Source organism: Primulina eburnea, chromosome 7, assembly GCF_022965805.1.
Source record: "Primulina eburnea isolate SZY01 chromosome 7, ASM2296580v1, whole genome shotgun sequence".
Taxonomy (NCBI): domain Eukaryota; kingdom Viridiplantae; phylum Streptophyta; class Magnoliopsida; order Lamiales; family Gesneriaceae; genus Primulina; species Primulina eburnea.
Genome location: NC_133107.1, coordinates 889,975 through 917,501, shown reverse-complemented (window position 1 = coordinate 917,501; position 27,527 = coordinate 889,975). Strand labels below are relative to the sequence as shown.

General features: G+C 37.4%; 3 protein-coding genes and 1 pseudogene across 26 annotated transcripts; 3 read left to right on the top strand and 1 right to left on the bottom strand.

Moving 5' to 3' along the window:
• The first annotated feature begins 560 nt into the window (after window positions 1-560).
• Window positions 561-10,640, top strand: LOC140836350 (probable WRKY transcription factor 15). 2 transcript variants are annotated; one of them, XM_073201821.1, is made up of 3 exons: window positions 561-1,470; window positions 1,560-1,685; window positions 10,209-10,347. In XM_073201821.1, exons 1-3 carry the CDS (start codon window positions 728-730, stop codon window positions 10,213-10,215), a joined length of 876 nt encoding a protein of 291 aa, XP_073057922.1. In that variant the 5' UTR covers window positions 561-727; the 3' UTR covers window positions 10,216-10,347. The 2 variants fall into 2 exon arrangements, with proteins under 2 accessions (XP_073057922.1, XP_073057921.1); XM_073201820.1 differs by having other exon boundaries at window positions 564-1,470; window positions 10,222-10,640.
• A 1,423-nt stretch (window positions 10,641-12,063) lies between these two features.
• On the top strand, window positions 12,064-15,711 carry LOC140836348 (uncharacterized). Of its 11 annotated transcripts, none has more exons than XR_012119073.1 (10): window positions 12,064-12,434; window positions 13,174-13,236; window positions 13,858-13,942; window positions 14,048-14,116; window positions 14,365-14,440; window positions 14,655-14,700; window positions 14,852-14,934; window positions 15,043-15,087; window positions 15,199-15,284; window positions 15,419-15,711. XR_012119073.1 is itself a non-coding variant. In XM_073201815.1 (10 exons), exons 1-10 carry the CDS (start codon window positions 12,129-12,131, stop codon window positions 15,462-15,464), a joined length of 930 nt encoding a protein of 309 aa, XP_073057916.1. In that variant the 5' UTR covers window positions 12,064-12,128; the 3' UTR covers window positions 15,465-15,711. The 11 variants fall into 11 exon arrangements, 6 of the variants coding, with proteins under 6 accessions (XP_073057916.1, XP_073057915.1, XP_073057920.1 ...); XR_012119074.1 differs by having other exon boundaries at window positions 15,172-15,284; XR_012119075.1 differs by having other exon boundaries at window positions 15,167-15,284.
• A 3,770-nt stretch (window positions 15,712-19,481) lies between these two features.
• Window positions 19,482-20,287, top strand: LOC140835937 (ethylene-responsive transcription factor ERF011-like; annotated as a pseudogene).
• Window positions 20,288-22,531: 2,244 nt separating this feature from the next.
• On the bottom strand, window positions 22,532-27,396 carry LOC140836347 (OVARIAN TUMOR DOMAIN-containing deubiquitinating enzyme 7-like). Of its 13 annotated transcripts, none has more exons than XM_073201800.1 (11): window positions 27,290-27,396; window positions 27,080-27,186; window positions 26,929-27,004; window positions 26,259-26,411; window positions 26,011-26,072; window positions 25,223-25,307; window positions 24,964-25,113; window positions 24,695-24,815; window positions 23,856-23,989; window positions 23,655-23,755; window positions 22,532-22,811 (listed from the first exon to the last, which is right to left on the bottom strand). In XM_073201800.1, exons 1-11 carry the CDS (start codon window positions 27,350-27,352, stop codon window positions 22,706-22,708), a joined length of 1,158 nt encoding a protein of 385 aa, XP_073057901.1. In that variant the 5' UTR covers window positions 27,353-27,396; the 3' UTR covers window positions 22,532-22,705. The 13 variants fall into 13 exon arrangements, 12 of the variants coding, with proteins under 12 accessions (XP_073057901.1, XP_073057907.1, XP_073057903.1 ...); XM_073201806.1 differs by having other exon boundaries at window positions 22,532-22,790; XM_073201802.1 differs by having other exon boundaries at window positions 23,655-23,752.
• Window positions 27,397-27,527: the final 131 nt, after the last annotated feature.

Below are 27,527 nucleotides of genomic sequence, written 5' to 3'. Positions count from 1 at the left end.
TATTTTAAATCAGAGACCAATCTTTGTAAAAAAAATTAAAACTTTGATATTTATATCCCACAACAATTTATAAAGTAATGTACATAAGATTGAATTAATAAACTTGAATAAATTTGATTGGATTTTATAAATTAAATCATATCTCAATTGAGTTGAAATAATAAGTACGACTGATTCGTAATGTTTCAACTGGACCCCATACATAAGAGGTCAAGGTCTTGGACGCATCGTTTCTTCCTTTTCCTTTTGTCTTGATCATAAAACATAAGTTCATGTGACCAACTTACCTAGTCTCATTTCTTACATAACTTTAATTACAGATGTAAGAAATAATTTGGAAACAAAAATTGGATAAATTTAAACTTAATGTGATTTGATTTAATAATAATTAAAAAAAAGTATTAGATTTGTGTTTGTCAGCCAGTAGTGTCGCACAAGATTCGATATAATAATATGATCCAAGGGTGCAGATTTGATCTTTATTCGCACCTAAATTTGACGTTGCAGATAAATTGACAGGTCAGTGACCTACTGTTTACTTTACCATCCACCACCTCTCTATTTCTTTTTGACTCTCTAATCTTCAGTTACGTTTTCAAAACAAATTCTATTCCCATTTCATAGTTCTTCGTTCCATTTTTTTTTCTTTTGTTCTCTAAATTAATACTGTGGATGCAAACGTAGAGACTGGAAAAAGAAAGACAGATTTTAATCGGTGGCGGCAGCCATGGCTGTGGAGCTCATGATGAATTACAGGAACAGCGGTTTTATTTCACAGTCTGAAGAATACGCTGAGAAAGAAGCTACTTCTGGGCTACAAAGTGTTGAAAAGCTCTTGAACCTGTTCACGTCAGAGAAAGATCGAAACCCAAATGAAATGGAGATGGATTACGCGGCGGTGGCGGATGTCGCGGTGAGCAAGTTTAAAAGAGTTATATCTATTCTTAGCCGGACGCGAACCGGTCATGCTCGGTTCAGAAGAGCGCCGCTAACTTCTTCTTCTACTGCTGCTTATGATCCGGACTCGTCTCCTAATTCTGTGCTGATTCCACACATGGTTACGGAAAACCCTCTAGCAGAAGCTCAAAGTTATGCCAAAGTCTACTGTCCTACACCAATTCAACAAGTCTCACCTCCAGAATATCATCATGTTCTGAAGAAAAATTTCGTGGAAAATGGCAAAGAATCGGGGTCTAGGACGATTAGTTTCTCACACTCGCCGATGGTTTCTCGAGGGAATTCGTTTTTATCGTCATTGGCCGGCGGCGGTCTTTCTGAAACTAAGCAGCAGCAAACATCATCTTCCTCGGTGCTTCATATGATTAGCAGTCTTTCTCAGGTTTCGAATTCTGCCGGGAAGCCTCCTCTGTCATCTTGTTCTTCTTTTAAAAGAAAATGCACTTCGTCGGAAAACGCCGTCTCCGGAAAGTGCAGTGGCTCCTCCGGCCCCTGCCACTGTTCAAAAAGAAAGTGAGTATTTGCTTACAAGACCTAAACTATTCAGCACCTGTTCCACGATTCAACATAAGATTAAGCTTTGATTTCCGTTTTAATGGCAGGAAACTGAAACTAAAGAGGGTGATCAGGATTCCGGCGATCAGCATGAAGATGTCTGATATTCCACCGGATGATTATTCCTGGAGAAAATACGGTCAGAAACCCATCAAAGGTTCCCCACATCCAAGGTTCCAACGCATCAGCATTTCAGTAGTAAAATATTGTTTTATTCAGGACTTTTTATATTAATTTTTTAAAAATTAGTCATCAAATATTCCATAAATCAATATTTATGCCAATTATTCAATGAAAGTAAAAAAAAAAATTAATAAATCAATTTTGATCAAACAAGTATTAAATCTCTAAATTTTCAGATAAATCTTATGATCCTCTTTAATACCCAAATATTTAGTATTATCTAATTTTTAAAATATCATTGTTTTCAACATTATTTTTTGTTATATATATGGCACAAACTTGCGTGAGACGGTCTCATGGGTCGTATTTGTGAGACGAATCTCTTATTTGGGTCATCCAAAAAGTATTACTTTTTATGCTAAGAGTATTACTTTTTATTGTAAATATGGGTAGAGTTGACTCGTCTCACAGATTATGATCCGTGAGACGGTCTCACATGAGACCTACTGTAGTGACCCGTTCCAGAATCACCTACTAATTGAAAACTAAGCATGCAATTAACTTAATGATTACTAATCAGAGATAATAGCGGAAACAACTAACAAATGATAGTTATACAACCCAAACGAACTCTAGAACAACTCAAAATAAGGTAAAGAATATCTGGTACAACCATATCGAATCAAATGATACCGAAACTAAACCAACCGGCTACTCAACGTCCTCCTCCTGCTCCTCCGGAACCATCCAACCTGAGACCTGCCCCAAGGGAATGGGGTGTCCAAGATAAACAAAACCGAGGACGTGAGCGATAAGAACGCCCAGTACAAAAGTATGAGTATACAGACCTATATGAAATGCACATGCTATGATCATGATACCGGGGTAGTCAAGAAACAGGAATCACAAAAGGATCTCAACAATGCTCAGTCTAGAGGCGCCAAGTGGATAGTGCCGCGCGGTCCAACCTCTGGGTCACTGCATCCACTACAAGACAGACGTGGACCTAAAATGTCCCGGACCACCGAAGCCCTCCCGACCCGTCGGCCACTGTGTACTCTCGGTGTCCATGCGTCCACAAGACAGGGCTGAGCGGCCCCAAGATATAGCTTATCTCGAAAGAGATACAGCTCAACAGCAAAGGCTATCTCGAAGGAGATACGGCTCAACATGAAATGCAACGTGCAGTAATAAACGTGACATAATAGCATGCATCATATGACATATATCAATGCACCACATAATCATGCAACACATATATGAATGTATACTCAACCAGGATATCTCGGATAGTACTTTCGTACCTCTATCACAGCAATCCTAATCCACTGGAACAACCAGACAACAGGTCTAATCCAAGCCTATTCATCAAGTGAAAACCATCACTAAACTTATCTACCAGACTTAACTAGATAATCCTGAGATAAATACTGATAAAATTCCAAACCTTCGTCCGTCGCTAGCCCGCTGATGCCGCTAGCTCCCAACTAGAGCACAGCTCTGCTACAAGACCAGCAGCTCCCCGCTAGTGCCCAAATCTCGGAACAAGACTAGAACCTGTCAGAAACGACTGAAATGCTATGGAACTCTCTGAATTGGCGAGTCAAAATGAGGAAATCCGACCACTATTTATAGGCCATGTTCGGATCCTCCGAACACCACTTCGGAACGTCCGAACGCTACGTGTCCACTGGCTCTTGACAGCTCATGATCGGATCCTCCGATCATACACTTCGGACCGTCCGAACATGCACGTGTCCAGCTGCTCTTGACACCTCATGATCGGATCCACCGAACCTACACTTCGGAACGTCCGAACTCCCACGTGTCGATCAACTCTTGACACCTAATGATCGGATCCACCGAACTCACTTCGGACCTGCCGAACTCTTCGGTGCTTCCGAACCATCTTCGGACCTTCCGATCATGATTAATCACCATTAATCCGTTAATTACCCAATTCGGCATTCGGGCTACTACATTCTCCCCCCCTTAAAAGATTTCGTCCTCGAAATCAGGCTTAGAGAATGAACAAAACGAAATAACAACATCGCTATTATATCTCAATTGTTGTTGAATACAACTGATATCTCGATTACAATTGAAAAACACAAACATATACAAAGCAAAACTCAAAAGAGCTCTGGATGTTCTGAACGCATACGACTCTCTACCTCCCAAGTGGCTTCTTCAGTGCCTCTGCGCTGCCACTGTACTAAAACAAGAGGAATGATCTTATTCCGCAACACCTTGTCTTTGCGATCGAGAATCTGAACTGGTCGCTCCACGTAAGACAAATCTGATTCAAGTTGAACTTCAGAGGGATGCAAGATGTGAGACTCATCTGCTACGTATCGTCTCAACAAAGATACGTGGAACACATCATGAATACCGGACAAATACGGAGGTAATGCTAACCTGTAAGCTAAATCTCCCACACATTCTAGAATCTCAAAAGGACCAATGAATCTCGGAGATAGCTTACCCTTGAGACTAAATCTCAAAATCCTGCGAAAAGGCGAAACTCGGAGAAACACTTTCTCACCTGGCTGGAAATAAAGAGGTCGCCGCTTGGTGTTCGCATAACTAGCCTGTCGATCCTGGGCAATCTTAATCCTCTTCTTGATTACTGCAACTTTATCAATAGCCTGCTGGACTAACTCCGGTCCCTCAACATGTCGTTCACCAACTTCGTCCCAGAATAAAGGAGTACGACAACGTCGCCCATACAACGCCTCAAATGGTGCCATACCAATACTACGATGGTAGCTGTTGTTGTACGCGAACTCAATCAAAGGCAAATGATCCTGCCAAGCGGGTCCGAAATCCATAACACAGGCTCGCAACATATCCTCAAGCGTACGGATAGTCCTCTCTGACTGACCGTCAGTCTCCGGATGATAAGCAGTACTCAGACTCAGTGTAGTACCCAAAGCTGACTGGAAACTACCCCAAAACCGTGAGGTAAAACGAGGATCTCTGTCACTGACAATACTGACAGGCACTCCATGCAAACGTACAATCTCCTGAATGTACAATCGAGCCATACGATCGAAAGTGAAATCCCGGTTATAAGACAGAAAATGAGCAGACTTGGTGAGTCGATCCACCACTACCCAAATAGCGTCACTATTCCTCGACGATAATGGCAAGTGAGTAATGAAATCCATCGCGATATGCTCCCACTTCCATTCAGGAATAGGTAGATTCAACAATAATCCTCCAGGTCGACGGTGCTCTGCCTTAACCTGTTGACAAACAAGACACTTGGAAACAAACTGATAAACACTGCGCTTCATCCCTTTCCACCAAAATCGTGTCCTCAAGTCTTTATACATCTTATTACTTCCTGGATGAATACTCAACTTACTTCGATGAGCATGAGATAAGATCTCCTCCCTCAAATTATCATCTTCTGGTACTACAACTCGATTAGACAAACACAGAAGACCATTAGACTGATAATGGAAACCGCTATCTCCACCCGCTAACCGAGCTAATCTCTGAGTCTTGAGATCAGACATCTGAGCATCTCGAATCCGAGCGAACAAGGCTGGCTCAGATAAAATGGTAGCAACACGAATGCTCTCCATACCTTTCCGATGTTTGAAATTAAATCCCAACGAACAACAATCCTGAATAGTACTAATCATAGCACTGGTCTGAAGTGCAGAAACTCTCACTTTGCGACTAAGAGCATCAGCTGTGAGATTTGCAGATCCTGGATGGTACTTGATCTCGCAGTCATAATCTTTCAGCAAATCCATCCAACGACGTTGCCTCATGTTCAACTCAGCCTGAGTGAACAGATATTTCAGACTCTTATGATCAGTAAAGATTTCAAACTTAACCCCGTACAAGTAATGACGCCAAATCTTCAGCGCGAACACAATAGCTGCCAACTCTAGATCATGAGTAGGATACTTCTCCTCGTGAGATTTCAGCTGTCTGGAAGCATAAGCAATCACATGACCGTTTTGCGTCAACACACACCCTAAGCCTTGAGAAGAGGCATCGGTGTAAACACTGAAACCATCAGATCCTGACGGTAACGCCAAAACAGGTGCAGAAGTCAGAAGTCGACGAAGCTCTCTGAAACTATCTTCGCACTCAGATGACCACTCAAATGGAACATCCTTCCGAGTAAGTTGCGTCAAAGGTCTAGCTACCTGGGAGAAATTCACGATGAAGCGACGATAATACCCTGCTAGACCTAGAAAACTACGGATCTCAGCCACCGTCGTAGGTCGTGACCAATTTAGCACTGCCTCAATCTTGCTGGGATCCACATAAATTCCTTCCTTGGAAATCACATGACCAAGGAATACTACACGATCAATCCAGAACTCGCACTTACTCAGCTTAGCATACAATTGCTTCTCGCGAAGAATCTGCAACACAATCCTCAAGTGCCGGACATGCTCTTCCACACTATGAGAATAGATCAAGATATCGTCAATGAAAACCACCACAAACTGATCCAGAAAATCTCGGAAGACTCGGTTCATCAGATTCATGAACACCGCTGGCGCATTCGTCAATCCGAATGGCATAACTAGAAACTCGTAATGCCCATAACGAGTACGAAATGCAGTCTTGGAAATATCATCATCTCTGACTCTCATCTGATGATAACCTGATCGCAAGTCGATCTTGGAGTAAACAGAAGTACCCTGAAGCTGATCGAACAAGTCATCAATACGGGGTAATGGGTACTTGTTTTTGATCGTCACCCGATTCAGCTGGCGATAATCAATGCACAACCGCATCGATCCATCCTTCTTCTTGACAAACAAGACTGGAGCTCCCCAAGGCGAAACACTCGGGCGAATATAACCCTTATCAAGAAGATCCTGCAATTGCTGCTTCAGCTCTCTCATCTCTGACGGAGCCAGACGATAGGGGGCACGAGAAATTGGTGCAGTCCCTGGCATTAACTCAATGCCAAACTCCACCTCTCTAACCGGAGGAAAACCAGGAATCTCTTCTGGAAATACATCAGGAAATTCACAAACCACTGGAATATCCTCTATACCAACACTACCTGTGGACGTATCAATTGCATAGATGAGGTAGCCTTCCCCGCCCGCCTCTAAAGCACGACAGGCTTTCAGAGCAGATACTACTGGCATCGGAGGTCGCGCTCCCTCACCATAGAAAAACCAACTAGAGCTCTCAGTCGTACGAAACTGAACAAGCTTCTGGTAACAATCCACAGTAGCTCGGTAGGTAGTCAAAATGTCTATACCCAAAATACAATCAAAATCTTCCATCTCCAGAATCATAAGATTCGCAGTCAACTCGTTACCCTCAAAATCTAAAGGACAACCCATCACTAGACGCTTGGCTAAAACCGAATGACCCATCGGGGTAGAAACAGAAAGAATGACGTCTAGAGAAACATACGGTAACTTATGACGTTTAACGAATCGTGCAGAAATGAATGAATGAGATGCTCCGGTATCTATAAGAACAAAAGCAGGAATACCGCATAAACAAAAAGTACCTGCTATGACTCTCTCGGTCTCGTCTGCAGCCTGATCCTGGTTCAACGCAAAAACTTGACCTTGGGCACGAGGTCGAAGATTCGAACTACCCACTGCCTGACCCTGCCTCCTCTGCTGAACAGTCGCCTGAGATCCAGAATCAGATCCTGCTCCACCTCGCAACTGAGGACAATTCTTCTTAATATGCCCCATCTCTCCGCACTGATAACAAGCTCCTGCGGCTACTCGGCATTGCTCCGATGGATGGTTCTTCCCACAATGCGCACAAGACTCCTTCTTCTTACCAAAGCGGAAAACACTGCTAGATCGAGATCTAGATCCAGAAGAAGACGAACCAGATTTCTTGAACGACTGAGATCGAGGCCTCAAAGTACTCGGAGGTCTAGAAGAAAGAATAGCCCTACCACGCTGGAGACTGATCTCTGCTTGACGACACCGGTTCACCAACCCATCGTACGAAGTAGGATTATCACAGACAGTGACTCGATCAAAGATCTCCTGATTAAGGCCCTGGAGGAAATGATCATACTTGGCCTCAGAACTGCCACTGATATGAGGAGCGAAGGGTAATAACTCAAAGAATTTCTGCTGATACTCATCAACAGACATACTCCCCTGCTTCAGGTTCAAGAGCTCAATCGTCTTGGCCTGGCGAAGGGCTGGAGGAAAGTACAGCTGCATGAACGCTGCACGGAAATCGACCCAAGTCGCTCTACCCTGAGACTGAACTATCGGCGCAGAAGTCGATCGCCACCACCTGCGAGCACGGCCCTCAAGAAGAAAACTAAGGGTCTCCATCTTCTGCTCATCGGTGCACTGGAATGCGCGGAAACAACTCTCCATGCGCTCTAACCAATCCTCCGCATCATCGGGAGTCTCACCGCCAACTAAAGGCTTAGGCCCCATCTGCATGAAACGATGCATATCGAAACGCCTAGGACCATCCCGACGATGACGATGCTCATGGTGACGCCTAAGATCATCTTGGTCACCCCATCGACCTACACTCCCCTGACTACTCCCGTCATCAAAATGGTCAGCCATCGCTACAAGATAGAATAGGGAAAAATGGTCAACGGAAATCCCAAAACAAAATCTATATCCCAAAATCCTACGCATGCTCTGATACCATAAATGTAGTGACCCGTTCCAGAATCACCTACTAATTGAAAACTAAGCATGCAATTAACTTAATAATTACTAATCAGAGATAATAGCGGAAACAACTAACAAATGATAGTTATACAACCCAAACGAACTCTAGAACAACTCAAAATAAGGTAAAGAATATCTGGTACAACCATATCGAATCAAATGATACCGAAACTAAACCAACCGGCTACTCAACGTCCTCCTCCTGCTCCTCCGGAACCATCCAACCTGAGACCTGCCCCAAGGGAATGGGGTGTCCAAGATAAACAAAACCGAGGACGTGAGCGATAAGAACGCCCAGTACAAAAGTATGAGTATACAGACCTATATGAAATGCACATGCTATGATCATGATACCGGGGTAGTCAAGAAACAGGAATCACAAAAGGATCTCAACAATGCTCAGTCTAGAGGCGCCAAGTGGATAGTGCCGCGCGGTCCAACCTCTGGGTCACTGCATCCACTACAAGACAGACGTGGACCTAAAATGTCCCGGACCACCGAAGCCCTCCCGACCCGTCGGCCACTGTGTACTCTCGGTGTCCATGCGTCCACAAGACAGGGCTGAGCGGCCCCAAGATATAGCTTATCTCGAAAGAGATACAGCTCAACAGCAAAGGCTATCTCGAAGGAGATACGGCTCAACATGAAATGCAACGTGCAGTAATAAACGTGACATAATAGCATGCATCATATGACATATATCAATGCACCACATAATCATGCAACACATATATGAATGTATACTCAACCAGGATATCTCGGATAGTACTTTCGTACCTCTATCACAGCAATCCTAATCCACTGGAACAACCAGACAACAGGTCTAATCCAAGCCTATTCATCAAGTGAAAACCATCACTAAACTTATCTACCAGACTTAACTAGATAATCCTGAGATAAATACTGATAAAATTCCAAACCTTCGTCCGTCGCTAGCCCGCTGATGCCGCTAGCTCCCAACTAGAGCACAGCTCTGCTACAAGACCAGCAGCTCCCCGCTAGTGCCCAAATCTCGGAACAAGACTAGAACCTGTCAGAAACGACTGAAATGCTATGGAACTCTCTGAATTGGCGAGTCAAAATGAGGAAATCCGACCACTATTTATAGGCCATGTTCGGATCCTCCGAACACCACTTCGGAACGTCCGAACGCTACGTGTCCACTGGCTCTTGACAGCTCATGATCGGATCCTCCGATCATACACTTCGGACCGTCCGAACATGCACGTGTCCAGCTGCTCTTGACACCTCATGATCGGATCCACCGAACCTACACTTCGGAACGTCCGAACTCCCACGTGTCGATCAACTCTTGACACCTAATGATCGGATCCACCGAACTCACTTCGGACCTGCCGAACTCTTCGGTGCTTCCGAACCATCTTCGGACCTTCCGATCATGATTAATCACCATTAATCCGTTAATTACCCAATTCGGCATTCGGGCTACTACACCTACTCTATATATATATATATATAGTGTAACTGGAAAAACAAATGGTTTTTTTTTTTGGCAACTTGAGGGAACACACAACAAAAAATCCAAGTTCTATTTGACTAATTGAGTACATTTCACACGTACACGAGTTAATTAAGTGTCATTGTTCCTTTGCCGTGAGACGGGGTTTCATTCGCCAAATCTAGCTACCACTAAACCTAGCTTCTTAATTAAGGCATCTCCTTTGTCAAATGTTGCCTTAATTTCCCCGAACCCCAAACCAAAACATGGCAACAATCTGCTTTTTTAAGCTTGGTAAAAAAATAATATTATTGCTATTTTAGATTTTTTTATGTTAAACATGAATTTGATATATATGCTCTCGTCCAATATATTTTCACATTTTTTTTGAAATATCTCACATAAATTCAATTATATTAGAATTTTTATGATGATTTCCGACATAAAAATAGAAAATAATTGCAGAGGATACTACAAGTGCAGCAGTGTTCGAGGGTGTCCGGCGCGTAAACATGTGGAGAGGGCTTTGGACGATCCAACGATGCTAGTCGTCACCTACGAAGGCCAGCACAACCATTCTCTCTCCATTGCTGAAACCAATAGTACCATGATCTTAGAGTCTTCTTAATCTTAGTTGCGATATATATAATTAAATATTTAAAAGCATGCATCCTACCAATTGTACTCTAATTAACCAAGGGTTGCCTAAATATTTGTGTGGTTTAACAATCGAATTAATTATTTGGGGTTTATGGATTAATTATTTGTCAAAATGGTATCTGTTTTGCCGAGGTTATGAGTTCATGAGTTCTTTTATTTCTTTGTACGATGGTTGCGAATTTCGGGAATTATCAACTTGAACTATTATATTTTAGTGTCTTATTTCCTTTAAAAGAAAAAAAGTATGGTCAATGGTGGATTTGATGTAGTTTATTTATATGCAATGTGGGACACAATCATTGAGACCAAGATTATTAATTTATTCCAACTTTGATTTTGAAATTTTTTAAATTGAGTCATTCAGAAAATTAATATATAATAAAGTTCTTAAAAAAACTGTGCTCGCCACTGGCCGGTGAGACTCGAAACATATTATTTTATTATCTTGATGTCTGTTTCTTATAAATAATTAAACTTAGAGATATCTTGGTTTTAAGTAATAATGATTATGATTGAAAAATGAAAAAAAAAATGAAGGAAAAGATTAGGCAAAACTGTGGCTTAGAGTAATAATGACGAAGCATGCATGTAGTGGTGGGACCCTCCTCCCCTCAGCTTGTGCGTTGGACGGTTGACCAAGAAAATTAAAAGCCGAAGACGTTGGGAGTTGGAACGTCCAAAGTTAGATGCTGCGCATTGTAGAGTAGTGAATGCATGCATTATATATATTTTCTCAATCCCTTCTAATTAAATATAATTTATTTTTTAGTTGTCTCAATTATATATATATATATAATTCAATATCTATATTTAGTATGAGACAAGTCTTGAACAACATGCATTTTTTTTTTTGAATGAATGAATTAAAGATAAAATATGAAATTTGCTTATAAACTAATTGTTTCGAATGATTTTTTTAAATCTGTGTGAAAAAATAAACAAGCCAGTAGATTTGAGACCAATATATTATTTACGAAAAAGAAATTCGGTAAAATTACAAGGGACAATGCTCGTGTGGATATATTATATTGAAGATCCGGTAATTTGGTTGGGTTGGGGGCAAGAAATTTAAGATGAAGTTTGGTTTGAAATGGCATCGAGTTTTTGAATCTTATTTTGTAGTCTTGAGTAGCACAACATGCATAGATGGTATGTTATATATATTAGTTTTTACCGATATGTGATGTGTCTCATGTTAATATTTTTTTTTTTGTATTTTATTAGAATATGATAGTTTATATCAGTGATTAGATAAAATTTACTGATACTGATATGAGTCACTCCATTTTGTTTGAAAATTTTATGATATGTTGTTGTTCAGCCTCGAAAGTCAAAATAAATCTTTTGGCTAAGTTCCATCTCCAAATTGTTTAGAACATTATATTTTATTTTCCAACAAATTTTATAAAAAAAGAACAGGCAGGACTTAATAATTCACCCAGAGCCCATAGGGCTTACACGTGTATTCACGATCAGTTAGGACTATGAAACTATTTTCATAAAAAAGCTTAGTGATCTTAAATTACAAGTTTGATAGTGGGCATTTTCCTAATTCCCTAATTTATGGGCTTTAGGCCATCTAAATGGGCTTTTCTGTTCAATGCTTCATTTAATAGGTTTGAAAAGGGCCCAGAGCGGCCGGCCAGTGTAGATCGATCCTTTTAAAAAGTTGGTGGAACCTACGGATCGTTGATCTTTGAACTCGAACTTCCATGGACGACCTCACGTCTTACTACGCGCCACCAATCCACCACCCTTATTACCAGCCAACCCCGCCTCCGTCTCCGGGGACCTATCATCAACCTCCATCTGCCGTTTCTCATCCAATTCACGTACAACCTCAATTTGTCACCTACGCCTCCCCGCTCTATCCGCAGTCCTCTAACGATCAGCTGCGAACACTCTTCGTCGCAGGTTTTCCAGAAGTTGTAAAACCTAGAGAAATTTACAATCTTTTTCGTGAATTCCCTGGATACCAGTCCTCCAACCTTCGTTCGCCTACCTCATCTAATAGTCAGGTATCATGACCTGTATGGATTTGTGCTTCGTAGAAGTAGTTCAGCATTCGCTTTTTTTATGCTTAACTTGAATATTTTTATTTTATTAAAAAATTAATGTTTCGATTCCAGCTACTGTGTCCAATTTTTTAAATGGCATCTAGGATTTGTTTTAGTGGCTTGCTGGTTGGAGAAATTTTGTGGATTCCACTACCTACGCATGCTAAATGAATAAAGCAAGGGGATTAGGAGCCGTATGAGCTTAAATTATGGTCGTTGAAATTTGGGAAGAACCAGTTTGTGATTCATTTAATCACTTTTGCGATATTTTTGTGTTTTTATCATGTATATATTAACTGTGTCGGGTACCTGAGATTGGTAGCTTAGTGCTTGAATTAGAGTATTTCTCCAGTTTTATCTTTTGGCCTTTTTGGGATCTTGTTTTATCTGGCTTATATCTTATTTTATTTAGTCCTGCGAGAAGTCCGTAGACACGTTGCTTGGCTAATTTTGATTTTGTATGGTGTCAGGTGTCTGTTGGGTTCCCTAGCTGTAATATTAGAGCCTTTTATTTACTTATCTGTCGATTACTGTTTTTCTAAGAATTATTTTCTGTCAAACTGATTTATTTCTCGTGAACTTGAATTAGCTGGAATTGTTTCAGCATTTTGATTTTTTGAACCTCGACTTGTGTTATATCACAGTAATTTATTCTCTTTTTCTGAAAATGCCTTATGCTACCTGATTTATGTGTTTCCAGCCATTTGCTTTTGCAACATTTGTGGACCAGCAGTCAGCAGTTATGGCGTTGCAGGCACTGAGTGTAAGACTTCTCGTGGATTTTAAAACACAGCAGTTGCAAATTCTGTCAATTTTAAACTTCTGATATCACGTAATGAACTTTTTAACTTGTTTTGTCAAGATTCGTGGTGCAAACTTTATATACAAGGATAAAATATATTTTGACTCTTACATGCTGTAATTGAAGAGTGAAAAGATCTTTGATCCCTTTGAAAGATTTTGTTAAAAGCTTAAGTTGACAAATCTTTGGTGAGCCAAATGGACAGAGCTAAGTTAAAAAGTCATCTGTTTGGCCATGAATTTTTGTTTGAGTATGACGAGCCTAGGCTTGGTACGCGAGCCGCCAACCGTCATTGAAATTTTCTCTACATTCAAGAACTTCATAAGATCCTTGGCTTGGCTCCTGTAGTCTTACTTCTATTTCCAACACCACGATTCATTTGTTAAGTGAAATGAGGTGTCTTAAGGAAAGATGATGCGCCAATTCTCAAATAAGAAGTTAAAGAGTCACTTCAGACTTCACTCAACTTGAAAAGAGAACCATTTCATTAAAATTTATTGCTGAATAATTATATATTTAATGTTCTACTTAAGGACCATGATCTATGGTTTATTGGGTTTTTCCTTTAAATCGTTTTTTCAGGGGATTGTTTTTTATCTTGAAAAAGGTTCTACTCTGTATATTGACCTCGCAAAATCTAATTCTAGGTCAAAGCGCTGCAGATCAGGTATATTCTAGTTGAGTGCAGTCTCCTTTTGTGCTTTTTTTCCTTAGTCCCCATTGATTGTTGGCTAGTAGCTGATATTGTGAAATCACAACCCTGAAAAATCAGATGACGAGGGACAAAGTTCAGATAAGAGACTAAAAGGATATTCTACTTTTGAGAGGAGCTATGATCCTGGTAAGAATGTGTCGTAGGTTTGTGTAGTACTTATTAACAGTCTCCAGTTGGAGGTGTATAATGTGAATTGCAGGTGCTTGTAAGCATTATTTCCTGTATATTTTAAAATTGTACTTTTTTACAAAAAAAGAAAATATTACTGGTTGAAAGGTCCTTACCTGTTCTGTTTTAAGGCGTAGTTAGTTAGTCACATGGGGGACACTGTTCTAAGATCTCACTCTACACATGTTTGCACCCTTGGGCACTAGCAGGTGTTGACAGCATTCACATGCCTGGAATCGGTAATTCTGCTTACAACACGATTGGTTATCCTTCCACACAAAGGTCATCTGCACTACTTATGCACAATTTTACTTGGAAGTGATTGCTTCAATTTTGCGTGTTGTACCTACCTTAATGATTACTTCTGGCTGAAAGGTCTAGCGCAAAGCTGAAGTACTTGCATTGTGCCCTATTTCCTCGAGTTGAGACTTCTTTGCTAGTCTAGCATGCTGATTACAGAGTGGCTCTACTAAATTTATTCGTTGTCATTTTCCAGTTTTGGAAGTGTTGATGGTGGATTGGTGAATGCGGCTGCAAAATCGGTGAGTGTTACTTCCAAAGTTTTTTTTTTTCAAGTTCCTTGAAAACGAACTAATTTCTCCTATGTAATAATTATATGCCAGATAGTATAAAGTATAGAATTTTCAGGGTTGCTTGTGCAACTGAATTATAATTTTTCCAAATTATTTGCAGAGCAATACTCCGTGTCCAACCATCTTTGTGGCTAATTTGGGTCCAAGCTGCTCAGAGGAAGAGCTGACGCATGTGTTTTCGAGGTTTGTAGAAGATCTTTTAAAGAGTTATCGATTTGATGATAATAGCATTTTATAAAAAAATATCTTTATTTGGTCTGATATAGATGTCACGGATTTTTAAAATTGAAGATGCAGAGCACGTATGGAGCTCCAGTGTCATTTGTAGACTTTCAGGTACATTTCAATAAGATGAAAAATTATAATTCAGATAGTCATCGAGTCTACCTAATTTTCTTTTGTACTCTATTTCGAGGAAAGAAACTGAATGAATGCTCCTAAACTCAGGATACTGCCTGCTCAACAGAGGCTTTAAATCGTTTACAAGGCACTGTTCTTTATTCCTCAACATCTGGTGAAGGGATGCGGCTGGAGTATCCTTTAAACTTGTTCCTCATCTGTTCATCTTCCACTTGTTATTTCTTTATTATTTATCAGAAATAGCTTATCCGGTTCCTTATCTGTTGTTTGTATGACAGTGACCGATTTCTCTTAACCGAAAATCTAGATTTGCAAAGTCGCGAATGGGAATGCGAAGTAAAAAATCAAGGTGAAGTGGAACAATACCTGGCAAAGAGCTTGGCGTTTTTCAAGGGTCTAGAGAAGCCCCGTGTACTTGAAAAAATAGTTAGTAGATATATTATGTACTGCAATCTTATGTATTAAACCAATTTGTGCAATCGTCTGGACAGATCTAAGAAACGGCGGCATGTGATTGCTCATATAATTTCAACTGCAATGCTCTCTCGTTCGACTCAGTACGTGCATGTTTGCATATTAAAGAGACATATGTTTGCTTAATTCTTAGAACTAATGTTTCTTAAAGGCTGTGTGCAATTCTTTATATATTCATATCAAAGAGACAAATATACATCGATATTTTTAAAAATTACAATAATAACTTTACTGTTTCTTTGTTATTGTTTAAATTGAACTACGCTAGATTACTAAACGATAATTTTAGTTTAAATTATAGAATGAATAAATGATGTTCGATGAGAATATATTACTTTAGAAAGTATAATTTATGATATTGCATGGTTTCTTTATAGTGATTGATGATGCGATATTTTTCTTATGATATAGATTCAGTACAACTGTTTTGACCAACTCCGTGAATTTCTCTGTGTGTTTGCTCTTGAAAAATAAATCTATGTTACAATGCATTAAAATTGCAAACGCATAGAAGAGAAGAAGAAGAAGAAGAAGAAGAAGAAGAAGAAGAAGAGAAGAGGGGTCAATTTGTGATATTTATTGTTTGCGCAAAGTTTTCTCCACCCACTTTTGACTTTTTTTTTAACCATTTGGACTTATTACGTGGGCGACGATTTCTACCTTTGCTTATGCCTTTTTCAAAAACATATTTAAAATATATAATGACACATATACATCTATATCTATATATATAAAAAGAAATAGATAACAGTGGAAAATTTGGTGTTACATTATCAAAGTAACATTCAATATTGTGGATGACCTATAATTCATATATATGGCACTAAAATTCCCGAATTTGAGGAAAAAATCTTAAATTCGAGTTCTCATTGTATCACCACTCTCTTCAACCTAAAAAAAACAATCATTATCAAATATTCAATTAAATTATTTTTAGAAATGTAAAATCTCCTTGAGATTACATATCTTCTCGTGATTATTTTTATGACATCGTAAAATCTGTAGATGTATATTATGTAAATATTTATATGGATTTTTTTAATACAAGTATAGATTTTAATTTTTTTTGTTACGATGGAACCCGTGATCACTATTTTCGGTACGTACTGGATAAATTTCGAATGAATAACTAACTTGCAAATCAAGTTATTTAGATAAATCATATTAGAAAAACCCTTAAAAATAACTGAAAAAATGTTGATAAGAAAAAAAAAATCAAACTTCCAAGCATCAGTTTTTATTAACATCATCTAGTTCAGATGTACGAACTCGTAAACCCATATTTCAAATTAGCACTTATTTTTTTATTGAAAAAAATGACACTGCGTCCAGTCGTTTCATCAGCCTTTTGACTGGGAGAACTTGATGTCAAAACATAGGACGTTGCGAAGTCAGACTAAATAATTGAATCCCTGTCATCATATATGTTGTGGGATTTGTCAAATAAAATTATTTTGAAACTGTTTTTTACGAAATTTAAATTTTAGTTATTTAAAAGTGTTCTAAATCCACAAGAAAAAGGTGTAATAGAATAAGAAACTTTTAAGTATAAATTATTGAATATACAAGTAAGCTTGGGAAGACAATAATATCGTGGATTACAGATCCATTGTGTATAATAACAAACATGCTTTTATTTTAAACTTTATTATAAGATCAATAATGTCGATCATGATTTTGACCAAGCTTTGTGGTGAATTTAGTGGGAGACAATTGGTGCCTTTAAATTAATTAATAAGTAGACTGAAAATTCTCATGAGTACCTTTCATCGAATTTTTTTTATTCATTTAACTCGAAAATAAACGATCACGATCACACAAAAATTACTATTTTTTAAAATAAAATTTTCAGACATGACTCCATTGTTAAATATATCCTCGAAATATACTCGGGAACCATGAAAATTGAATATATAGAATTTCGGATAGAAGCCGTCGATGTATCGTAATTAGATATTTATTGATGCTTACATAGTGCATGCATTGTTAAAGTAGGTAAGCACGAATCAAATGATCACTCACGAGTTCAATTTATTTTATATATATATATATATATATATATATATATATATATATATATATATATATATATATATATATATATATTTCGGTCGAATATGTCCCATATAGTTTGTGTACTTTAGTTTTTTAAAATTTATATTTGGGAAAAATTAATGTGAATAAAATTATTTTAAGAAATCTTGATTCGGAGATCCCTCGATTATAAAATTGGAAATGACAAGGTTTTCTGGGGCTCCGAAAATAGAATTGAAGAACCCTAGTCTGTTAATGAATGACAGGGTATTTTGTTATTTAACTTTAGTCAATCATTATTTTTTAAAAAATGACCTCCTTAATTATATTTACTCGAGGTCATTTTTTTTTAAAAAAAAATAATTGATCAAAACTATTTTTCTAAATATCCCGTTAAAGACTCAAATTAATTAGAGAATAATTAATTTGAAGTATGTGGAATCAGACTAGCAATGCAGAAATAAATTTAATTTTGCACCAATTAATTCATCAGTGGTTACCTACCATTGGGTCACTTGAAAGAATTAATATTCAATCGAAGTCGCGTCAGGACAGGACGATTAGTGCAACTTAAATTCGACACGTTCGAACAATTTTATTGTCAACTAGAAAAGCAACTTTGTTCTTATTACCATGTACATTATTAATATATAGCGTGCCAAGCCAGATCACTGTATGGATTTTGAGATGAAGTGCTGGAACTTGTTCTTTTATCAGTCTCGAATTAAAATTTATTTTCCATGAATATTTTAATGTTTGATTTTCCATGGATATTTTAATGTTCGGTTTTGGGTCGGAGAAGACTAAACTCATTTCAAATTTGAAACTTCGAAATCAGATAAACTACATATCATCATTGAAGGGATTAATTTTCATTATCGAAGTCAGAGTTGTGAGCAGTTACTTGGAAACTTACTCACTTTTTTTGAAATTTAATCTTTTCTTCATAAAAAATATATTATATTTTCAAATAATTAATACAGTCAAGTAAAATATATAAATACACACACACGGGGTAGGAAAATGAAGCCACGGAGATATCTTTCAACCCGGCGCCGAACACCGACCTAACCTCCCATTACAAATTTCATATATAATAATAATGATAATTAATTAATTATAGACAGTAATAATCTCTTTCATTATATTTATTGATTTATTATACAATACACTACCATTTGTACATTAAACCCCCAGTTTATTCAAATTATCACATGATCCGGATATCCTTCAATTCAATTTTTTAAATAATAATAATAACAACAACTAATTAAGAATAGCAGTTTTTAATAGCGTAAATTATTTTAAAAGTAAGTTTTTTTGTGAGATGAGTCGATTTAATTCGTATCTACAATGAAATGAAAGATGATATTTTTACCATAAAAATAATATTTTTCATAGATTGAGTAGGGTCAGATCGGAGACACGTCTCACAAAATTTACTATTACAACGATTGTTGATGAAATTTTGTGTTATTTTAATACAAGCAAAAACTTGTGTGAGACGGTTTCACATGTGGTATTCTGTGAGACACATCTCTTATTTGAGTCGTCTATGAAAAAATATTACTTTTTTATGCTAAGAGTATCATTTTTTATTGTGAATATTGGTATGGTTGACTCGTCTCACATATAAAGATTCGTGAGACCGTTTCACAAGAGACCTACTTTTTAATATATTAACTATATGTATCTTAGAAATATTTGGATATCAAGTAATTTTTATGTAAAAATATAGTAAAATAAAAATCTTGTTATTTATAACTCTTTTAATTACAAAACAAAAAATGTAAATTAGAGAGAGATTCTGTTATGTGGGTGGTGTGTCGGTGCATTTTGTTTTGAGTTGATAAAACTTGCGACAACTATCAGCGCTGCCTCTGTACCGCATGACAACGACATTAATCCCTTAGCCATATCAAATCAAATACCCCCTCTGCTTATTGTCCAATCCACCTATTTGTGCGGGACCAGTACAACGATTCACCTTCGATTTATCCGGACTTGTCATGGACGGCGGCGCCGGCGTTTCTGAAGGAGGTGGCGCACCCAGATCTCTGGGCCGGAGGAGGAGTGACAAGCCATACAAAGGCATAAGGATGCGCAAGTGGGGAAAGTGGGTGGCGGAGATTCGTGAGCCAAACAAGCGATCCAGGATTTGGCTAGGCTCTTACTCGTCACCCGTGGCGGCGGCGCGAGCCTACGACACCGCTGTGTTCTACCTCCGCGGACCGACCGCGAAGCTCAATTTCCCAGATGAAATATCTGCCGGCGGGGTGAAAGGATCTATCCGCCGCCTCTATAAGGAAGATGGCGGCGGAGGTCGGTGCTAGAGTTGACGCGCTCCAGGGCGGCGGTGCGGGTGTACATGCAATAAATAATCAATCGCTGAAGCCGTATTGGTTACAAGACGAGATTGATTTGAACAAGAAGCCTGAACCCGAGCCCGAAGATGGTCCGCCTGCTGAATTTTGTTGAAGATCTGCAAATCAAATCAAAACCAAATTATACATCCTTGCCTCTCTTCTTCTTCTTCTTCTTCTCTGGTAATTAGCATGCATCTCGTAGCTTTGCAGCAATTAAGAAACTAGACCATCCTAGTTCTTTTTTCCTCTTAACTATTTCCTTGGTGTAGTTTTTGTTTTTATAAAAATATTCCTTTTTTTTTCCTTTCAATATAGAACACTTTTGTTAATTGTTTCCACCGTTATGTTGTTAAATGGACTCAAGAATTGGTGAATGCAATACAATTAGACTGAAAAGTTCAACCGCAATATCATATTTGGATTCATCTTTGCATGTGATGTGAAATGCAGAGCAAGATGATAATGATGATTGTAGAATGGTGGTGGTGAGCAGGCTGGATCGATCGAGTAGAGGCGGATTGCTTTTCTTTCTTTCTTCTTATTTTTTTCCCGTCATTCGAAAAAATAATAATTAAAATCGTGTGTTCGATTTTTGAAAAAGATAAAAGTTCCTCTTACCCTGGTCCGTTCTTGGCTCTTTCTGGTGTAATTAATTAATGTTTTTATCTAGGTGGGATGGGATAGATTGAAATAAATTTAAGTCTAAAATTACATTTTCAATGTTGGTTTGTAAAAATTGTATGAAAAATAAAATTGGAAATGTGATGAAAAGAGCATTGCCTCCTCAATGTCCTTCTGTACAAGTTGGTATTATGCTAAATGCTAATTGCGAACTAGAAAAATGAAGCGTCACAAATTAGTTGTATTTGAGCGTCGGAGAAGATACGATATAAATTGTATAATGGGTTGCGACCGTAACTAACAGGAGTTTCCTAGTTGCCTATACATTTAACGAGTCAAAATTGAAATTTTAATCTGAGATGAGATTATCCTACCCATGCCACTGTTACATTTTTGTGTCATGTGCCAAGAAAAATGAAGAAAAAAGGTTCGACGTGATGATTTTATTAAAGATTAAGATAACATTTTCCTACTCAGGAGCGCAATTTTTAATTCCCATTTGCTTATTTTTTTTCCTGAGTCAGGACTCAAGTATCTGGGTTTTGTTCGACTAATTCAGGAGGACGACATTCCTACTGATTAATCTCCAAGATAAATTCGGATGTTCTTAATCTTGCTTCCTACCCTCTTTAACTTCACGGAGAATCCAATACTCGACCTAAATAAAGAAGGGTATGAAAATTTATTTTTTACTCGATTAAATAAATGAGTAAACGGATATGAAAATTTTCGGTAACGAGGACGAAGGCGTGTAAACAATCCTATGTATACCTTATCCTAATATTAATAATTTTCTTCATTTCATCCAACAAAAGCATTTCATAGTCGAAAATTCATACATATAGTTGATGTTATTTTTGTAGGATAACGATAATATGATAAATTGTTTATAATATTTTGTTTGTTTCTTCTATAATTTTTAATTTGCTAATGCTTATATTTATCTTTTTCATTATTATTCTCAATAATTTAGTAAATATTCATAGTTTATTCGAAATAATTCAAATGTGAGAAAATGTAAATATATGCGATAATAAGATATTTGCATATGGTATGAATATCCAAGCATACGATGAGTATGAGGATGTAGACCAAGTTAAATATCGGATCGGGATTGAGATGTGGATGCATATAATAAATGAGATGGGACTGAGGATATAATTCTACTCAAACCTAACACATTGTCATCCTCAACAGACATGGCTAGAAATGAGATAGAAAGGGAAAAAATATCACATTCAACTAAAAAAATAAAAGTTTTTCGTCTTTTGTAATATCATACACGAAATTATAATTCTTCAAAAAAAAAAAAGGAAATAAACTATAAAGTTATGGTAGGCGGATTTGAGAAATAGTAATTTCTATTTATATGGATTACAGAGCAAGATTTTTTGGGGCACCATCTTTTATTCTTGACCAACTTATTCTAGAATGAAAGTTTCGTACAGTTAACATAACTACAAAAATGATGCTTCCTTATTGCATATTTTGGGAAATGGGTAGTATTTTAAATTGGAATTTTTTCGTACTCAGTCTCAAAGAAGGCAACATAAGATAGATGCCAATGCATTTGTGTTAGTAGTATATATCTTAATAAATTCTCTAGGGGGAAAAACTCATCCTTTAATGAGAAAGTATAATCACGCACTTATGAAATATTATACGCAGTCCAAAATCGTGGCGAATTCTATGTTACACACTTATTGCCAATAATGAATTTCCTATATAGAATTCAACCGCCGACCAAATCATGGGATACAAAGGAAAAAGAAGACAACAACGTAGACTATAAAAATATGTAACCGAATAATTAGTCCCTCATTAGTAAATTTCTTGTTTCCTTCCTGTATCCAACTTGAACTTCAGATTCACGTCGAAAACTTTTTTCCTAAAATAAACCATCATTATATTATTGTGTATTTTCTTGATTTATCTAACTTTTATCTCTTTTTATATCAAAAAATAACTTCCGCTATAACGGGTCTTCGTACGAAGACAGAAATGTTGCATGATCAAAATCATTGTGTGTAAATACAGAATGCTACAGATTTTATCTTTAAAAAGTCATCTTTGTCCCTCCACTGGAAGTCATATCAGAATCAGATGCAGAGTGCACCCAGGTCAGGTTGTCCTTCATCGGTTGATCCGCTTCTCCTGCCTTGCTTTCTGTCTTTCCCACTATTCCTGTATTCGACTGTTTGGTCACTGTCAATGTAATAGCATAACGTGAATTAATAGATATAAATAGGCAGATGTATGCGATACTTATAATGCACGTGTGTTCATGCAAAATAGACTGAATTCGAAATAACCAACGTAAAATGGAAGCCATTGCATGGACATGAAAGGAGAACGTCAAAAAAACCCATGAAATCAAATGATATCCAAATCACATCAAAACAAATTTATGAGCAAAACTCTTCACAAACTCGATTACAACCAACAATAAGATCAACCATGTCTAGCTGAATTTAATGAAGGCGTGATCCTTTTTATGAAAATTTGACGTGCATGCAAGTGCAACGAAGGATTAGGTTTAGTTCACTGTGCCTTCACATACAACAGAATGTCAGAACAGCCTTTCCACATCCAGAAACCACAATTGACAGCAGAATTTACTCGAGTAACGATTTTCTGAGGAAAATCGTTATAATGACTTTGAAATGTCAACTTCACAAATTGGTTTTTGTTTTAGAAGCAAGCACTACTTTGTTAACTAAACTAGCTGGAGTACATGTCTTGCTGCGGTTGTTCCCCTCCTGTTGTACATTATATTGATTCTTATTAGACAGAAAAGCTTCATACAAGATTTGTGGCTTGTTAACGTGCATCACAACACCAGGATTTAGATATCACAACTATTGTAATTGTGTGTGATTATTACAAGAAAATTATGCAAAATGTTATATAGGCTTATCAGAGCAGAGGCATCCTAGAGATGGGTTAATGAAATTCGTCAATTAACTTACATATCACCTTCACGGGTGTCACTATGTCATAATTAGTTATGGATAGATTGTATATGAGGATTTTGTTTAAGAAGCATACACTGGAAATCTGCCAAAAGAATTCCCTGCAACTGAACCACAACAAGACTTGTATTTCTTTTTTGAACCACACGGGCATGCCTTGTTTCTTGATATTTTCTGCTGCAATGAAAGAGATGGATAAACTACAACTTAGATAAGTTGACAAATGATAAGATACTAAAAGTACTTTCAATTTCAATTGTCTTGTCGATCATACAACCATTTCATCTGGTTGAGGGCTCTTCTTGTGAATCTTTTCATTTAACTTGTCAGTTAGATTCGGATGGCATGTACTTTCTTGAACTTTTAACTTGTGCTGCTCAGAATCCTTATCTTGATTTCCACAAGGAGAAACTACAGTACCACATGAAGCCAAGTCAATGTAATGCCATGAAAGCAGAACCATTAGCAAAATTCCATAAAAGAAACCTACTATCCGAAGAAAACTATTGGTAGTGCTTGGATCCATAAAACTGAAAGTACATTGGAACAAATGAAAAATCAGTAAAAACTATGACCATGTCAGGTTAAAGACACCTACAGACCATTATCAGAATAACAATCTACAGATACAGATTATAAAGGAAAAGACTCCAAATACAGAAAGAAGAAGAGAGACAGCATTATCCACTTAGATGAGCACAAAAAAAGACTATCTGAAATTTGACGTGCTAAGAATATTAATTAGGAACAAATTATTAAATCTATCCCAGTGAATTTTTTTTGCTTTCTTTGATACCGACACCAGCAGTCAGATTTCAAGACAGCATTTGCAGACAAGATATATTGTTAACTTCATGGGAAGGGGGAGTCAAGCACTCATGCAAAATTTTTCTTAAAGAAAAAGAAGAAACTAAAACCCAACTGCTCCAAAAGATATGGCAGCCATAGATTGGAAGCACTTTTGAAATCCAAAGTCTTCACAAAAACCCTAATGTGAATAAACAAACATATAATCCTCAGTTATCCCTTCAGATGGGATACAATATTCAAGGTGCACAACAAAAATCAAGAAACTGGATATCAGCAGAGGCATGGAAAAGATTGCCCAGATATTACCACATGAATTTTTCACTGAATGGCTGAGTTCATCATGAGAAATTTGCTGATCTACAGATTCTTGTTCTGCTGTAAGATTTTCTATAGCAGCATCAACATCACCACGCGTTTCTTTCAGGGCCTAGAATGAATCAAAAGAAACTTGTTACAATATCACCAATCATGTGTGTCATATTCCCATTCTAGAAAAAATATGGGGAAGTTCTTATTGGCTTCACTTCCAGTTGTCATGTAATGACAAGGGTGATTCATATATTCACAGGAATTACCTGTTCTAGTTTGCTTGTATCTCCGCATCCACTTCCACACTTTACCAAGGCAATGGATTCCAGATGCATAACTTTCCCCAAACCATCATGTTTAGACTTCGTGGCAGCTACTTTTGGTTGCTTGGATTTTGCTGAAAGATCAGCATCACCCTTTTTATATAGGTAGGAGTTATTAGAATTCTAGGTACAGAAGTATACACTACATATATAAATTTGCAAAAAATTATGTAAGAGCTTTGAATGCTAAAATGTGAGAAACCTTGATAACAATTGGCTTAGCTGGCCCAGAGCAATCATCATCCTCTGAGCGCAAACTATTGTAATGCTCTCCATCATGATATGAACTGCGAAATGATGATTAAGTTGAGGGGCAGAAATAAGATCATCCTCACAAAGCAATGCATGTTCAGTTACTGTCTTTTTCTTATCCCTCTATGAAAGAGAAAAACAAAAGCACGGTATAATAAGGCCTTGGAAACTTGATTGCAAAGTTTGCTGAAGAAGACAGATGGTCGAAATTGCAGAAAGAAAAACAAGGTATGTGGATGCTTAGTTAATTGCGGCATTGAGTGAAAATTAACGAACACGACTTACTCATATTCAAGTTTATCCACAACTAAAAAATGTTCACGTAAATGTGTCAGAACTATGGAATGTCAACACCCTAAAGTCACATGACCAAAACCAAAGTATCTTCATTTGTTTATTCTCAGATTTTTCAGGTAGTGTTTTTATGGTTGATAAGGATAATGCAGTAACGAAGGAAAATTAGCCACATGTAACAAAAATACAACTTCAACTTGGGGGTTTTATTTAATTGGTTTATCTCTGTTCTAAGAAACTGCATTTTGATTACACCGATCAAACAAGTCAGTCAAAACATTTAATGAGCCAAATGAAGGGAGATAACAATTAAAAAGAAATCCACATTTATCACGTAGTTAAACCATATAAATTGAGCAGTTATTAAAACAAAGAAAAATTGTTCATTGAAGGGTGTTATATTGAAGATAATCAAGAAGAGAACCTGAAATGGAGAGTACTTACAGATGAATCATCCGAGCGGCATGCATATCAAAATTCTGTATGTACCAGCGAGGTGACATGTGCTGCACAAAGTTTGAAATGTGAATTCCTGACAAATCTACAAAGTCTAGTCAATATACAGCATAACTTAGGATCACAAACACATTGCTGCTATTAAAAAATTGAGCACTTTCAGGAAAGTTTATCATCAATTAATCAGTTGAAACTGTTAAAGAATTCTTTGTATTTATGAAGTAAACATATCGTACTCTGTGAATGCATATGTTAATGCGCATCACAAGAGAAGCTGCTTGCAATTCCATATTTCCGGCCCAAGTGCCATCCTCTCGAATAGACCGACAGTATTCATCAAATGGGACTTCATCTTCAACAAAGGGCTCAAACTTTTCACGATTGTTCTGCTAAATGTAGCTCATCTATCACTCAAACTTGAAAGCAGTATCCTTCAACTTTCAAAGAAAATATTAAACACCAGACCACACCACACAACAACATTGTGTAACAAAACCCACACAGTTAATCGCAACCAAATTGTAACGTATTGCAGTGTCATCCGAATCCTGGATTTTAGCAACAGAACTAAATTTATTGGTCTTAATGCTACTTCTAACGAAAGAAATCTGTCAAATATAAAATAATTAAACATGATACCATGAAATTTAAGTATTTTTTCAGTCTTTCTAGATTCGTAACAAATTTGTTTCAAATAAAAGGATATGATAACAGGTTCTGGTACATACAACCAAAGACCTTCCAAGTTTCACCAATAAACACGAAGAATTACCTACTCAATTCAAAACCTTAACATCCCAAATTACCAACATGGTGATACGATTAAAATGGTAATAGTATCTATCTCCCTAACTAAGATTCAAAACACCAAATTTGATTCCAAGCTGTATCCAGCAAAAGTTATACCTCGATAAATCGAGCCACCATACTCCTATACTTTTCATGCTCATCCTCGTTGTTTTCCAATTGATCAGCTAATGCCCTGCCGCGAACAACACTAGCCTGATCAAATCAATTACTCACGAGCAGTACAATTCCTTACAAGTTTAGAACAAACCTGAAAAAGCAATTACCATCCGCGGTGATTTGAATGATTTTCAATCCCAAAGCATCAAGCTGAGCTCGGAATCCAGAAGTATCAGCTTGCTTTCCTCCCTTTTTATTCTGTTCACAACTTGCACAAAATCAAAAACAAAACCACCCAAATGCCAATAACCGTGAGTATTTTGAACATGAGAAAATGGAAATTGATGATTCAGGTTGTTACATGGGATTGTTTCGCTTGTTTATGAGGCTTGGGTTTTACTTTTTGATGCTTCGTTTTAGCCATTTTTCGTCCACATCTAGCCGTTGGCGAAATCTAGTGAAATGTTTTGTTCAAAAGTTAGGGTTAGGAATCTTTAAGTCGGGCTTCCGGGGCAGGTTGGTCCAAGAAAGAGCGGGCCTCAAGTTGGCGCAAATAATTTATTATTTTGCAAAATATCTCTCAATTTCGAAAAATAAAT

Excerpts from the sequence above, each read along its gene's own strand:
- LOC140836350 (XM_073201820.1), top strand. The coding sequence starts at position 728 with ATGGCTGTGGAGCTCATGATGAATTACAGGAACAGCGGTTTTATTTCA. Across the intron at positions 1,471-1,559 it reads TGCCACTGTTCAAAAAGAAA|GAAACTGAAACTAAAGAGGG; the intron begins GTGAGTATTTGC and ends TTTTAATGGCAG. Across the intron at positions 1,686-10,221 it reads AAAGGTTCCCCACATCCAAG|AGGATACTACAAGTGCAGCA; the intron begins GTTCCAACGCAT and ends AAATAATTGCAG.
- LOC140836348 (XM_073201813.1), top strand. The coding sequence starts at position 12,129 with ATGGACGACCTCACGTCTTACTACGCGCCACCAATCCACCACCCTTAT. Across the intron at positions 14,701-14,851 it reads TGAATGCGGCTGCAAAATCG|AGCAATACTCCGTGTCCAAC; the intron begins GTGAGTGTTACT and ends AATTATTTGCAG. Across the intron at positions 15,088-15,198 it reads TGTCATTTGTAGACTTTCAG|GATACTGCCTGCTCAACAGA; the intron begins GTACATTTCAAT and ends TCCTAAACTCAG.
- LOC140836347 (XM_073201800.1), bottom strand. The coding sequence starts at position 27,352 with ATGGCTAAAACGAAGCATCAAAAAGTAAAACCCAAGCCTCATAAACAA. Across the intron at positions 27,187-27,289 it reads AACAAGCGAAACAATCCCAT|AATAAAAAGGGAGGAAAGCA; the intron begins GTAACAACCTGA and ends AGTTGTGAACAG. Across the intron at positions 27,005-27,079 it reads GATGGTAATTGCTTTTTCAG|GGCATTAGCTGATCAATTGG; the intron begins GTTTGTTCTAAA and ends TGTTCGCGGCAG.